This window comes from Nothobranchius furzeri, chromosome 2, assembly GCF_043380555.1.
Source record: "Nothobranchius furzeri strain GRZ-AD chromosome 2, NfurGRZ-RIMD1, whole genome shotgun sequence".
Lineage (NCBI taxonomy): Eukaryota > Metazoa > Chordata > Actinopteri > Cyprinodontiformes > Nothobranchiidae > Nothobranchius > Nothobranchius furzeri.
The window spans coordinates 101,681,047-101,696,046 of NC_091742.1; the positions used below are offsets into that span (position 1 = coordinate 101,681,047).

Here is a 15,000-nt window from a genome sequence, read left to right on the forward strand (position 1 = left end):
TGACAGTTTTGTTTACTTTCAGCTTCACTTCAGCTGTTAAGCTGATCCGGCTAACAGTTTAAGCTATCCAGCATTCAAACGGCATTTCTGCAAGAAATGCAATTTATCTAGTTATTATTATCATTGTTGTTGTTGTTATTATCATGAATGGAAACAAGTCTGTTGTTGCTGCAGAAGTTTATTTAGATAAAACCTATCCAGGAAGTAGACACAACATGTCCAGAGGAGAGCATCGTCTCACAGGAAGCTGGATGTGGTTTTCGAAATAAGACCTGCAGGTGATTCAGGCTGAGACGTTTAGTCTGATTCCACAGATGACTGAGACATGATGATGGTGATGACATCACCTCTCTGATGTTGATCTGATCAGAACCAGGAAGTGGACACAGGACCTCTCACAGGTAAAGGGTTACTGGCCCATGAGGGCCAGGAAGACCCCCGAGGGCTCTGACTTGACCCTGGAGCGGTTCAGGTGCGCTGACTGTGTCTCTGACAGATGTAGCGCAGCCTGGTGGAGCAGTGCAGGTCATTGAGCTGTCCCTCGTAGTGCAGGTGAGCACAGTCCTCGTCTCCAGGGCCCAGACCATGATGCGTCCAGCTGTCAGGCTGTCCCGGTCTCCACCGTCTGGAGACCAGAGACAAACACCAGGGGGGTGAGAGTGGACAGTAGTTGCATGAACAAACTCCTGAGCTGGTTCTGGTTTATCTGACTTGGTGCAGAATGTAAACTAAAACTCTACTTAAGCTGCTCTTACATCTCACCTGTCCTACAGATGAGCTCAGGTGTTTCTGCGTCACATCCCTCCTCCTACAGTAAATGCTCCTCATCAGTCTACTGCACATACAGAAGCTGGTTGACCTGGGCTGTTTCTACGGTAACCATGGCAACAAAGAGGTCTAGAAAGCATATCAATGAGACTGATGTCGCTTGCTGACTGATGTGCTGATGGTGAGGCACGCAAAAGTCTTGTTGTCTTCCAGCAGCACCGCATGAGCAGAGCAGTGAAGCTGTAGAGCGATCATGGGAGACATAAAATAAATGGATGAATGAATAAGAGGTCAGATGGAGGCAAAGAGGAAGATGGTAATAGTCCCTGATACCATCTAAACCATTTGCATCAAGGACCTCGGGGACTGATGAGATGTTCCAGACCTATGGAACATTTAAAGAGCAAGTCACCCCCAAATCAACTTTTTTCCCCTGATAAACTAAATAAACGAGTGTCTAATGGTGCTGCACACACGTATAAGTCAATAGTTTTGCACTTCAGTGCATTTTAGTTAAAATGTTAATGTTCTGCCTAAAACTGGCAGTGTTGTGCCGTTGTCGGGTAAAAACTCTGCACTGTATTTGAATTTAAATCTGCCACCGCTATTGGCTAAGAGGTATGCTATGATGTAAACTGGTACATTATGATGTCACAATGCCGTGGTGAGCCTGTGTGTGTGTATTTGTTAGTGGCTCCGCCCTCTCGGTCTGCCAGGCAACAGCATGTGTTGCATTTTTCAAACATGAAGTGGGAGTGGAGTTAGACTCTGGTAGGGGGTGACTTGCTCTTTAACTTTACCCATCTTAAAAGCCCCTCCCATGGACCATGGACAGCTCCTTCAGAGGCAGACTGAGACATCCCAGATGTAAAACGGAACGCTACCGTAGGTCTTTCATCCCCTCTGCAGTAAGAGTGTAGACCTCCTCAGTTTAACTGGTACTGGCATTATCCTGGTACACAATACCGGTACTCAGCATGTTCCATTCCATTTATGTGATAGAGCACATTTAAAAACAGCTGACCAAAGTGCTGTACAGGGGTGAAAACATATAAGGTTGAAAGAACAGTGTAAATAAACCTAGATAAGAGAGCTAGGCAGTAACAGCAAGGGAATAAAAGTAAGTCTTTAAGTGAGACTTAAAACCTCCAATGGAGGAGGAGAGTCAGATATTCAGCGGGAGATCATTCCAGAGTTTCGGAGCGCAGACAGAAAAAGCTCGTTCACCACGGGTTTTGCAGCGTAGACGGGGAATCTGTAGTAGGTGTAGGTCACCTGAACGGAGAGTCCTGCCCGGCACATAAGGAGTAACTCGGATATGTAAGGTGGAGCTAAGCCATTCAGCGCCTTAATAACAAACAATAACATTTCTAAACGTATATGGTAGTGCACAGGAAGCCAGTGAAGTCTTGCTAAAACTGGAGTGATGAGCTGCCGACGGCCAGTATTGGTCAGAAATCTTGCTGTCGCATTTTGTATCAGCTGAAGGCGAGATAATGCGGCTTTTGAAATGCCAAACAGAATTGCGTTGGAGTAATCCAACCTTGAGGTGATGAAGGCGTGAATGGTTGTCTTGAGGTGGCGCCGACTCAGAACGGGTTTTAGTTTGGAAAGACATCTCAGCTGATAAAAACATGATTTAACCATGTGACTAACACGAGGGTCCATTTTTAGAGCTGCGTCCATTTTAATTCCAAGATTAACAATTGTTTGACTCATTTTAAAAGGAAGAGCAGAAAAATCAGGAGCGGAGGAAGACGAGCCATTAGGAGTAAAAACAATAAACTTGGTCTTAAAATCATTCAGCAGCAGAAAATTTGCTGCCCGCCAGTCTTTAACCTCACTCAGGCAATCATGGAGCGGCTGGATGGAGGTAAAAGTCTTCAAGGGAACATAAATCTGGCAGTCGTCCGCATAAAGATGAAAGTTAATGTTGAACTTCCTGAAGATCAGTCCCGGTGGAAGAATATAAATGCTAAATAAAAGGGGGCCGAGGATAGACCCCTGTGGCACGCCCCAAGGAAGCGCAGCATGTATGTGTTCAATACCGCACCTAACCTTTGAGTTTTTTATACCTGAGTTCTCGAGACATGAAAGTAAATTTCACTATCTGACAACGCAGTTGCATCTTTTAAATCAACTGTTCCATCTTTACTGTCCTCAGCATCTCAGAGGAACGTAGCAGAGGGCAATATTTTCAGTTCTAGCCCCTCACAAATTGATGCCTTACCCCCAAATTCCACTACCTCCGCTCCGCCCCCGCCTTCCGCAGCCGCTCGCTTCCGAACTCAATTTTTACTGGTACCCGCTCTACAACGGCTCCGCTCCGGTGCGGAGACCTGAGGTGGGCAAACAAGCATGCACGGGATTTTCGAGATCTTGCGATACAGTCCGAGCAATAAACGCGGAAGTTAGATCCAAACACCCGTTGTGTGGGAGAAGCATCGACATGAACTGTTTAATCTGCCCATCAGTTGTGTTGAGAGATCAGCAGTGTTTGGATCTACAAAGTGTGACTACTTTGATAGTGGAAACTGTTTTTATGGCTTACTTTTGTGCATTTAAACTTCAGCCGCCATTGATAGTTGTTAAAAGTTGTTAAACCTGTGCATATGAAACAAAAAACGCCTTTTGTTTATCGATTTATTGTGAAAAACGGAAGTTGTGCTTGCTCCCTTTCCTGTTGGGCGGTTGTGATTTCTGTCCATTTACTGCGGAGGTGCTCCGGCGTCCGGCAAAAATAGGATCGATTCTATTTTTGCCGGATGCCGGAGCAGAGGGCGACGCACGGCGCCGCACTGCCGGAGCACGGCCGCAGTAGTGGAATTGCTCTGATTGACTAGAACGGGACCGATTTTGCTCCGGCGTTCGTGTCGGAGTGGAGGGGAGTGGAGGTAGTGGAATTTGGGGGTTAGTTCATCACGTTACTTCCTCTTTACGTGTGGCATTAGATGATGTTGCCCCTTTAAAAAAGAAGGTAATTAGGGACAGGAAGTTGGCTCCCTGGTTTAACTCTCATCTACGAGCCTTAAAACAAAACTCTAGGAAATTGGAGAGAACATGGCGCTCTACGCACCATGAGGAGGCCTACCTATCCTGGAAAAATAGTCTTCTGATCAAACCTCTGATCACAAAAACTGTTTCTTCCCTCTGTCGTCTGTCTCATGAACACCTGGTGATACCTACATTAACCTGCACATCATATACCAGTCACTGTAATAGTATGTTTGCACTGTTTATCCTGCTGCTGACTGCACATATTATCTATCATTTATTACCTACTATGTGTTTTTTTACGTGTGCTCATGTTGCACCTTATCCCCGAAACAAGTTCCTAGTCAGGGAGCTGCGTTCAATGAAAATGTCAATAAAAAATCTTCTGATTCTGAAACTTACACAGAACCATACCTCTGATTCTAGATACGTATAATCAATCCATCCTTAGTAGATGGATACGTACCACAGGGTTTTAAGGTTGCTGTAATCAAACCTTTACTTGAAGGGACTTTACGGACTTTTGAATTTTCATGCTCACGATTGCCCCCTCAGGCCAATAGCGTAACGGCAGCTTCAATAGTAGGCTCCTCTCCTTTGGAACCAGCGCCCAGCTTTAGTCCGTGAGGCAGACACCTTGTCTACTTTCAAGACTAGGCTTAAGACATTTTTATTTGATAGGGCCTGTGGTTAAAATCGGGTTAGGGCTGGTGTTGTGTGCGCTGTTTGCCGACTAGTCTCTATACAGCCGATGGCTGGGGGAGGTGTCAGCCCAAGTTGGGCAGTTGTCCAACTTGGCTAAGTGGCCCACTGGGACTGTCAGAATGCCAGATGGGCCGGTCCACCCCTGGTGAGGGCGCAGCATCTGCAGATGCTCAGACCCGGACCTGATCTAAACCCTAACCTGGTCCTTGATGGCTTCAACGTGATTCTGGATTAGAAGTTCTCCAGACGTTCTGAAGCATTGTTGGGATCGGTTCGGAGGAATTTGTTGTAGGACTTATCAGATAAACAGGAGTGAAAACTGGAACCGGGTCTAAACAGGAGCATAAACCATTCCCAGACAGAGAGGCGGTGTACCTGCGGTCCATGACGTACGGGGTCTGGTTGACCCACTCCCATCTCCCAGACTTCTCATCAGTCAGACCAACCCAGAAGAAAGTTCCACCTGCCATTCTGGTCACAAAGTCCTGGACCACGGAGACAAAGACTCACATAAGTAAATGGGATCCAGGTTTCTGAGGATCATGTCCTCCTCAGACCTGTTCCTCCTAGGTTGTCAAACCTAAGCCTGTTGACATGGACAACAGAGACAGGAGGTCTCACCCACTCCTCGTCCCTCATTAGTATGACCAGGTGGGACTCGTGTCCATTGCACCAGTCTCTGGCCTCGTGCCAGGACAGGGGGATCTTACTGAAGTAGTAACAGCTTGACTCCAGCATCTCCCAGCCCAGAGGACAGCAGCCAGCTGACATGGACCCTGAGACACACGAGGACAGTGAGGACAACATCTGACTCAAGTCAGAGGGGAGCATCAGATCAGGTGTGTGTGTACCGTTATTGAGTCTGCGTTCGATGGTACATTTCAGTGCAGCCACGGTTCTGCTGATGGTGTCCAGAGCGGAGAGCTGCTTCAGAGCCTCAGAGACTGAGGAGACAGAGTCACGGTCAAAGCCAGGGTCAGAGACTGATGCTGGACTCTGATATCAGCTGTTGGCATTTGTTAGCTTCTGTTACCATCTGTTAGTATCTGTTAGCATTTGTTAGCATCTGTTAGCATTTGTTTGTGTCTGCTAGCATCTGTTAGTGTCTGTTCGTCTGTAGCACGGAGCAGCCGTTCAGTGTGGGAACGGGAGAAGATAATAGTTGTGTGTGTGTGTGTGTGTGTGTGTGTGTGTGTGTGTGTGTGTGTGTGTGTGTGTGTCTGTGTGTGTGTGTGTGTGTGTGTGTGTGTGTGTGTGTTAAACTCTGCCCACAGGCTCAGGATTTCAGCATTCTTGAGAAGTCCCTCTGATTTATATGTGAACACTACACTGCCCGTTAGAGACCAAACACACGCCATTCAGCCTGACCAAACCCCGACTGAGCCGATGCTAATGTGTAGGCATCATTATTGTCTGTTTTCTGTTAGCGTCTGTTTGTGTCTGTTGTCATCTGTTAGTGTCTGTTAGTGTCTGTTGTCATTACTCTCTTGTTAAAACCAGGCAAAGACCCAGCATTTCCTACCAGCTATCGCCCAATTTCTCTTATTAATGTTGATCTCAAAATAATTTGTAAAGCCCTGGCCAAAAGATTAGAGAAGGTAACCCCCTTCATAATACACCCTGACCAAACTGGTTTCATTAAAGGTAGACAGTCATCCACAAACTCACGTAGATTACTTAATTTACCATACCATACTATACCATCTTTATTTATAAAGCACATTTAAAAATGGCATGGCAGCCGACCAAAGTGCTGTACAGAATAAAAAGTAAAAACACAATATAAAACAATACACGGTCAACAATAAAATGCACAACAAGGCAGATAATTAAAGTCAATAAAAAGACACATAATAAAATAATAAAAGTCAGGGATTTAAAAATGCCTGGTCGTAAAAGTGAGCCTTCAGCAGCGATTTGAACCGGAGGAGGGATGGTGCCAGCCTCACCGAAAGAGGAAGTGCATTCCATAGTGTGGGAGCAGCGTAGACAAAAGCACGCTGCCCCGCGTTTTGTATTTCATTAATGGAACACGAAGCAGCAGGCAATCAGCAGACCTCGACGCCCAGTTTGGCACATATCTAGTGACAAGATCCGACAGGTAATCCGGTGCTAGACCGTTCAGGGCCTTAAGAACAAAAATCAGGATTTTAAATTTGACCCTAAAGTTTACGGGTAGCCAGTGGAGCTTCGCCAGTACAGGTGTGATATGTTCTCTCCTAGGAGACTGATAGATTTCTCTTACAGTAGAAACATAGAAACTAGTATATTATCTCTAGATGCAGAAAAGGCTTTTGATAGAGTTAACTGGAAGTTCTTATTTGCAACTTTACATAAATTTGGCTTTGGGAACTTCTTCATAAACTGGCTAGAAACATTATACAGTTCACCAACAGCACGTGTCAGGACGAACGACCAAATATCAGCTAGCTTCTGTCTTCAGAGGGGGACCAGGCAGGGATGCCCACTCTCCCCCTCACTATTTGCTATCTTTATCGAACCACTAGCAGCAGCAATTAGGCAAAAAACAGATATTAAAGGGATAAAGTGTAAGAAAATAGGACATAAGATCAGTCTTTATGCAGATGATGTTTTAATCTTTCTTCAGAATTCTCAATCCTCTCTCTCCCATTCAATAGAACTGATAAACTCTTTTTCAAAAGTTTCTGATTACTATATAAACTGGTTAAAATCCACAGTTTACCAATTAATTTCTCATTTGTCAATTTGCTTAATACACAATTGGAGTCAGGGAATATCACATACCTGGGAATTAATGTCTCTCCCAAGTTAGCAGATCTAACCAAACTAAACTACATCCCACTTTTAAAGAAAGTGGAAGATGATCTTGCAAGATGGAAATCCTTACCAATATCACTCATGGGGAGAGTTGCTACAGTTAAAATGATGGTCTTACCCAGAATAAATTACTTATTCTCGATGATCCCAAACAAACCACCAGCTGACTGGTTTAAATCTCTGGACTCCTCAATTACCAAATTCCTTTGGCAGGATAAACCTCCACGAATTAGCTTAAAAACGCTTCAGAAGACCAAAGACAGAGGAGGACTGGATTTACCCAACTTTTATTATTATTTCTTAGCCAACAGGCTGCAATATATACCAAGATGGTTGCAAGATAACCCACTAGATGAGTCCTGGTTAGATATAGAACAGACACTTTGCAATACGATAGAGCTTTCAGACTTACCATTTATTAGCTCAAGCATAAGAAAACATGAAAGCTTCAAAAGTATTAGTATCAGCACCTCTCTGACAGCATGGTGGGAGTATCTTAAAATGACAGAGTCTTCACTAGTACCATGCAATCGCACACCTATCTGGAATAATCCTGACATTTTGCAAAACAACAAAATGATGAACCTTCCGGACTGGAAAAATAAAGGAATCCTATACCTGGAACACATATATGAAGAACTGGACTTCATCCCATTTAATCAAATAGTCTCCCAATTTGGAATGGATAATAATAGCTTTTTAGAATATCACCAAATTAAATCTGTTGTCAAACAAGAATTTAAGCTCAATAAAATAGAATTACAAACACCACCAAGGGTATTAGACTTCTATAATCTCAAACCCCCCAAACTACTGTCTAAAGTATATAAGACACTGTCCAGAATAGACGATAGAATAGCAATCCCTATTGAAAAATGGGAGGTGGATCTATCAGTTAGCTTTGACCAGAACTTCTGGTCCCAAACTTGTTTAAAAACTTTTAAAATGATCAGACACTCCAATTTACAATTAATTCAGTACAAAATTCTACACAGAGTACACTATACAGGTCATCGGATGTTCAAGATGGGGTTTGTGTCGTCTGACACCTGTACACACTGCACAAACAACATTCCTGACAATTACATTCATGCACTGTGGTCCTGTCCACCTGTCCAGGAATTTTGGGGTGGAGTATGTGAGGACCTGTCAAAGTGTCTGAAATGTCATATCCCAACTTCCCCCTCTCTTTGTTTACTGGGAAAGCTGGATGATGTCCCGATTGAAACATCTGTGGTTCACGTGGTTCTGACTGCCGTATGCATCGCTAAGAAAACTATCCTCTTGAATTGGAAAAATAGAGAAACTCTCTGCATTAACCAGTATAGAAATCTTTTGTTAGATCATATTACACTTGATATAGCCTCTGCTTCCACTTCAAGTCAATCTCTCTGGGCTCCTTTGATCGGTTCCATCACATAGCGATGATGGGGGGTCATTGATATTGTCCTGCGGGGTGATGGGGGGGGGGGGGGGGTCTGAGTTTGGAGTATCCTGACATTCCCTGAGGGTGGGTTCACTGGGGGCGTGTGGGGCTGGGGGGCTGCTGTCCCCCTCTGGAGGTGCTCGGGTTGCCTCACGGTGTGGACTGCTGGTGGTTGTGAGTGGGGCCCCTTGGATGTCTTGGCGATGGCCATGGGTTGCTGCCTGGTGGCTGCAATGCCTCTGAGTGGGTCTGGGTGGGGGCCTGGGGGCTCGGGGTGTGGGGTTGGCCAGCCCCGTATGGGGATCTGGGCAGGACCTTGGGGGTCGGGTCCTGACATGTATGCTGCCGGGAAGAAGGTGGGAACATGCGGCAGTGCCTGGCCCGGGCTAAGGGACCTCGGGTAGACCTTGGCTCCTCTGCTGTCCATCACGGGGGGGGGGGGGGGGGGGGGTTGAGGAGGGGGAGGACCCAACCTTACCTGGATGTCCTATGTCTTATATATTCTGGAAGCTGTGCAAATGCAGGGGTGGGCATAGATATTCTGCTGGGGTGGGGCTGGGTTGGTGCCCTCGGACTCCGTGGAGCACTGCAGTGCTGCTGCTTTGGGCCCTGGCAAAATGGGCTGGGGTCTCCATGCCCTGGGTGGCATTTTGGCAACGGAGGTGCCTATTGGGGCCAGTGGGGGACCTGGCTACCTGGAGGGCTTAGGCCAACCAGCCTTTCCTCCCTATCCCCGCACATTTTCCTCCTCCTGCTCCCTCATATCATCACGCAAACATGCACTTAGGGCTTTGGGGGTGGACAAGTCAGGGAGTGCAGGTATGGACCCCATTTCCGCATTCCTGTGGCAACCTGCCCCCCAATTTTATTTGCACCTTAAACACTTCCACCAATGACATTCCACGCAAACACACACTTAGGGCCTTGGGAGTGAGCACATTCAACTGTATTTGGCAAGGGGATCTTTCAGCCTCATCCCAAGTGCCGGTGCCCACTTCCAACTTTAATCTGCACTTAAGACACCGAGGGCTGTGGGGGGAAGAGGGGTGGTGTGGTGGCATCAGCTGGCGTAGGCCGGACTATGCCTGCACTGCCCGCTCACCACAGCCATGAATACACCTCGTCAACACGCACCAACACTGTATTGGAGCAGGTGGAGGGAGACTAGGGGTCTTAGCACACCTCTGTTGTCGCTTGGCTTCGCGGGGCTGGAGGCTAGGAGGGAGATCTGGCCACCTGGCTGGGGTCTGGGGTGGTGGGTCGCTTTGCTTGGCATTGGGCGGGGGAGCCTGCTCATCAGCACCCCAGCAGAAAGGGTCGAACTCTGGGAACCGGTAATGGTTGTACCCCATGTGCAGTAGTACCGGGACCAGAGTGAATATGGTGTGTATGGGGAGTATGGGTGGGTGTCTGGCGTGCATTTTTGTGAGTCTTTGGTTGTATGTGTATGTGTGAGCGTGAGGGAGGGAGTGTGTGACTGTGTTTGTGTATGACTGTACATGTCAGGTGCGGCCTTTGGCTCCTCCCCTCTCCTGGGACTTCTTTTGCTGCTATACATGTTCACCTCCCCTCCCACTTGGTGTGAAGTGCGGTGCCTTGGTCTGCCTGAGTGTTCGCGGCTCCTGGGTCACGGGTTTAAGGTTTTTAGCATCTGCCTGATTAATCCTGGTGGCTGCCTGGTGGGATCTGGGCCCCTGGGCTCTGTTGGGTCCCCGGCGGGGCTGGTCGCACATGGGTCCCGAGTCGCTGGGTTCCAGGCTTGGCTGGCTAGGGGGTGGGAGGCTGCGGGCGGGCCTGTGGGCTTGCCGCTGATATCCCCCGGAACTCTGCCGGTTGCTGGTTGTGGCCCCCCGGGGCGATCCTCTGCACATCTCGAGGGGAGCAGGGGATTTTCTGGTCGTGGTCTCCTTGGGGTTCCTGTGCTCTGGGGGCAATTCCTGGATCTCTGGGACTTGGAGCTCCCTCCATCTCCTACACATCTTTGGGGGGCAGATCTGTGGCCCCTCACACTCTCTATTGGACGCTTTTATAGAGAAACCTTACATAAACAAGCGCGTGTATGCACACAGGTGCTCACATGGTGCTCTCATAAGTATGGACTTGGGCACGTTCAACACGTCTTAAGGATGTGGATGGCACTAAATACACTGTGATTTATTATCGTGATTGTTCAGTAAAACAATGATTTTGTATTTCCTCATCAGGTTGACGCAGTGATAGCTTGCTCCTGTTGTATTGCTGTGTGTCCCTTTTCTTTTTTTTTCTCTCTCTCCTTCTGCAGGTCTAGAAGCAGACTCTTGTTCATCATTGATAGTTTGTTTTTGTGGACCCCCCCCCCCCAGTGTCTGTTAACATGTTCTAGTGTCTGCTAGTGTCTGTTAACATCTGTTAATGTCTGTTAGCATCTTTTAGTGTCTGTTAACATCTTTCAGTGTCTGCTAGTGTCTGTTAACATCTGTTAATGTCTGTTAGCATCTTTTAGTGTCTGTTAACATCTTTTAGTGTCTGCTAGTGTCTGTTAACATCTGTTAATGTCTGTTAGCGTCTTTTAGTGTCTGTTAACATCTTTCAGTGTCTGCTAGTGTCTGTTAACATCTGTTAATGTCTGTTAGCGTCTTTTAGTGTCTGTTAACATCTTTTAGTGTCTGCTAGTGTCTGTTAACATATGTAAACGTCTGTTAGCATCTTTTAGTGTCTGTTAACATCTTTTAGTGTCTGCTAGTGTCTGTTAACATCTGTTAATGTCTGTTAGCGTCTTTTAGTGTCTGTTAACATCTTTTAGTGTCTGCTAGTGTCTGTTAACATATGTTAACGTCTGTTAGCATCTTTTAGTGTCTGTTAACATCTTTTAGTGTCTGCTAGTGTCTGTTAACATCTTTCAGTGTCTGCTAGTGTCTGTTAACATCTTTCAGTGTCTGCTAGTGTCTGTTAACATCTGTTAATGTCTGTTAGCGTCTTTTAGTGTCTGTTAACATCTTTTAGTGTCTGCTAGTGTCTGTTAACATATGTTAACGTCTGTTAGCATCTTTTAGTGTCTGTTAACATCTTTTAGTGTCTGCTAGTGTCTGTTAACATATGTTAATGTCTGTTAGCATCTTTTAGTGTCTGTTAACATCTTTCAGTGTCTGCTAGTGTTTGTTAACATCTGTTAACATCTGTTAGCATCTTTTAGTGTCTGCTAGTGTTTGTTAACATCTTTTAGTGTCTGCTAGTGTCTGTTAACATCTGTTAATGTCTGTTAGCATCTTTTAGTGTCTGCTAGTGTCTGTTAACATCTGTTAATGTCTGTTAACATATTTTAGTGTCTGTTAACATCTTTCAGTGTCTGCTAGTGTTTGTTAACATCTTTTAACATCTGTTAGCATCTTTTAGTGTCTGCTAGTGTTTGTTAACATCTTTTAGTGTCTGCTAGTGTCTGTTAACATCTGTTAATGTCTGTTAGCATCTTTTAGTGTCTGTTAACATCTTTCAGTGTCTGCTAGTGCTTGTTAACATCTTTTAGTGTCTGCTAGTGTCTGTTATCATCTGTTAATGTCTGTTAACATCTTTTAGTGTCTGTTAACATCTTTCAGTGTCTGTTAGTGTTTGTTAACATCTTTTAGTGTCTGCTAGTGTCTGTTAACATCTGTTAATTTCTGTTAGCATCTTTTAGTGTCTGTTAACATCTTTCAGTGTCTGCTAGTGCTTGTTAACATCTTTTAGTGTCTGCTAGTGTCTGTTATCATCTGTTAATGTCTGTTAACATCTTTTAGTGTCTGTTAACATCTTTCAGTGTCTGTTAGTGTTTGTTAACATCTTTTAGTGTCTGTTAGTGTCTGTTAACATCTTTTAGTGTCTGCTAGTGTCTGTTATCATCTGTTAATGTCTGTTAACATCTTTTAGTGTCTGTTAACATCTTTCAGTGTCTGTTAGTGTTTGTTAACATCTTTTAGTGTCTGCTAGTGTCTGTTAACATCTTTTAGTGTCTGCTAGTGTCTGTTAACATATGTTAATGTCTGTTAGCATCTTTTAGTGTATGTTAACATCTTTCAGTGTCTGCTAGTGTTTGTTAACATCTGTTAACATCTGTTAGCATCTTTTAGTGTCTGTTAGTGTTTGTTAACATCTTTTAGTGTCTGCTAGTGTCTGTTAACATCTGTTAATGTCTGTTAACATCTTTTAGTGTCTGTTAACATCTTTCAGTGTCTGTTAGTGTTTGTTAACATCTTTTAGTGTCTGCTAGTGTCTGTTATCATCTGTTAATGTCTGTTAACATCTTTTAGTGTCTGTTAACATCTTTCAGTGTCTGTTAGTGTTTGTTAACATCTTTTAGTGTCTGCTAGTGTCTGTTAACATCTTTTAGTGTCTGCTAGTGTCTGTTAACATATGTTAATGTCTGTTAGCATCTTTTAGTGTCTGTTAACATCTTTCAGTGTCTGCTAGTGTTTGTTAACATCTGTTAGCATCTTTTAGTGTCTGTTAGTGTTTGTTAACATCTTTTAGTGTCTGCTAGTGTCTGTTAACATCTGTTAATGTCTGTTAACATCTTTTAGTGTCTGTTAACATCTTTCAGTGTCTGTTAGTGTTTGTTAACATCTTTTAGTGTCTGCTAGTGTCTGTTATCATCTGTTAATGTCTGTTAACATCTTTTAGTGTCTGTTAACATCTTTCAGTGTCTGTTAGTGTTTGTTAACATCTTTTAGTGTCTGCTAGTGTCTGTTAACATCTTTTAGTGTCTGCTAGTGTCTGTTAACATATGTTAATGTCTGTTAGCATCTTTTAGTGTCTGTTAACATCTTTCAGTGTCTGCTAGTGTTTGTTAACATCTGTTAACATCTGTTAGCATCTTTTAGTGTCTGTTAGTGTTTGTTAGCATCTTTTAGTGTCTGTTAACATCTTTCAGTGTCTGCTAGTGCTTGTTAACATCTTTTAGTGACTGCTAGTGTCTGTTAACATCTGTTAATGTCTGTTAACATCTTTTAGTGTCTGTTAACATCTTTCAGTGTCTGTTAGTGTTTGTTAACATCTGTTAACATCTGTTAGCATCTTTTAGTGTCTGCTAGTGTCTGTTAACATCTGTTAATGTCTGTTAGCATCTTTTAGTGTCTGTTAACATCTTTCAGTGTCTGCTAGTGTTTGTTAACATCTTTTAGTGTCTGCTCGTGTCTGTTAACATCTGTTAGCATCTTTTAGTGTCTGCTAGTGTTTGTTAACATCTTTTAGTGTCTGCTAGTGTCTGTTAACATCTGTTAATGTCTGTTAGCATCTTTTAGTGTCTGTTAACATCTTTTAGTGTCTGCTAGTGTCTGTTAACATCTTTTAGTGTCTGCTAGTGTCTGTTAACATCTTTTAATGTCTGTTAGCATCTTTTAGTGTCTGTTAACATCTTTTAGTGTCTGCTAGTGTCTGTTAACATCTTTTAGTGTCTGCTAGTGTCTGTTATCATCTGTTAATGTCTGTTAACATCTTTTAGTGTCTGCTAGTGTCTGTTAACATCTTTTAGTGTCTGCTAGTGTTTGTTAACATCTTTTAGTGTCTGCTAGTGTCTGTTAACATCTGTTAATGTCTGTTAGCATCTTTTAGTGTCTGTTAACATCTTTCAGTGTCTGCTAGTGTCTGTTAACATCTTTCAGTGTCTGCTAGTGTCTGTTAACATCTTTTAGTGTCTGCTAGTGTTTGTTAACATCTTTTAGTGTCTGCTAGTGTCTGTTAACATCTGTTAGCATCTTTTAGTGTCTGCTAGTGTCTGTTAACATCTGTTAACATCTTTTAGTGTCTGCTAGTGTTTGTTAACATCTTTTAGTGTCTGTTAGCATCTTTTAGTGTCTGTTAACATCTTTCAGTGTCTGCTAGTGTCTGTCAACATCTTTTAGTGTCTGCTAGTGTATGTTAACATCTGTTAGCATCTTTTAGTGCCTGTTAACATCTTTTAGTGTCTGCTAGTGTTTGTTGACATCTGCTAGTGTCTGTTAGCATCTGGCTGTGTGTACCACCTGAAGTCAACTGATCTCTGTTATTCTCCACAGCAAACTTCAGTCGTCGAACCTCTGTACTGGTTTCTGTCAGAGACAAGAAGATAAGAGACACAGAACATGAGCCAGAGGATAGGACAGGGAGAACAAAAGGCAGTGGCTTGTGGTCACCTGGACAGGTGAGTTACCTGAGGCGAGCTGCTGGGTGGAGCTTTGAGACTCCGTCAGGTTGGAAACAGTTTTTTCCACAGACCAGAGTTGTCTCAGGGTCTGAGTGTCTGAACAGAAACACATTCTGTTAAAATAGGCTAGAAACAGTTTTTACTTTAGCTTGACCCGGGCCTGGACTGGAATGAA

At 44.1% G+C, this 15,000-nt stretch overlaps 1 protein-coding gene and 1 long non-coding RNA gene across 2 annotated transcripts in view; one reads left to right on the plus strand and one right to left on the minus strand.

Annotated features, from left to right (window-relative positions):
- Positions 1-160: 160 nt before the first annotated feature.
- LOC107373870 (asialoglycoprotein receptor 1a) overlaps positions 161-15,000 on the minus strand; it is a 16,093-nt gene continuing 1,253 nt past the window's right edge. The window contains 7 exon segments of the mRNA XM_054734840.2: positions 161-512; positions 514-625; positions 4,843-4,952; positions 5,089-5,243; positions 5,319-5,411; positions 14,665-14,730; positions 14,832-14,921. Of these exon segments, the coding sequence (XP_054590815.2) occupies positions 396-512; positions 514-625; positions 4,843-4,952; positions 5,089-5,243; positions 5,319-5,411; positions 14,665-14,730; positions 14,832-14,921 (743 nt within the window). The 3' untranslated portion in view covers positions 161-395.
- The window catches only part of LOC129154735 (uncharacterized), a 19,719-nt gene continuing 19,413 nt past the window's right edge, over positions 14,695-15,000 (plus strand). The window contains exon 1 of the long non-coding RNA XR_011519198.1: positions 14,695-14,822. This is a non-coding gene — a long non-coding RNA (uncharacterized lncRNA). The remainder of the gene's footprint in view (positions 14,823-15,000) is intronic.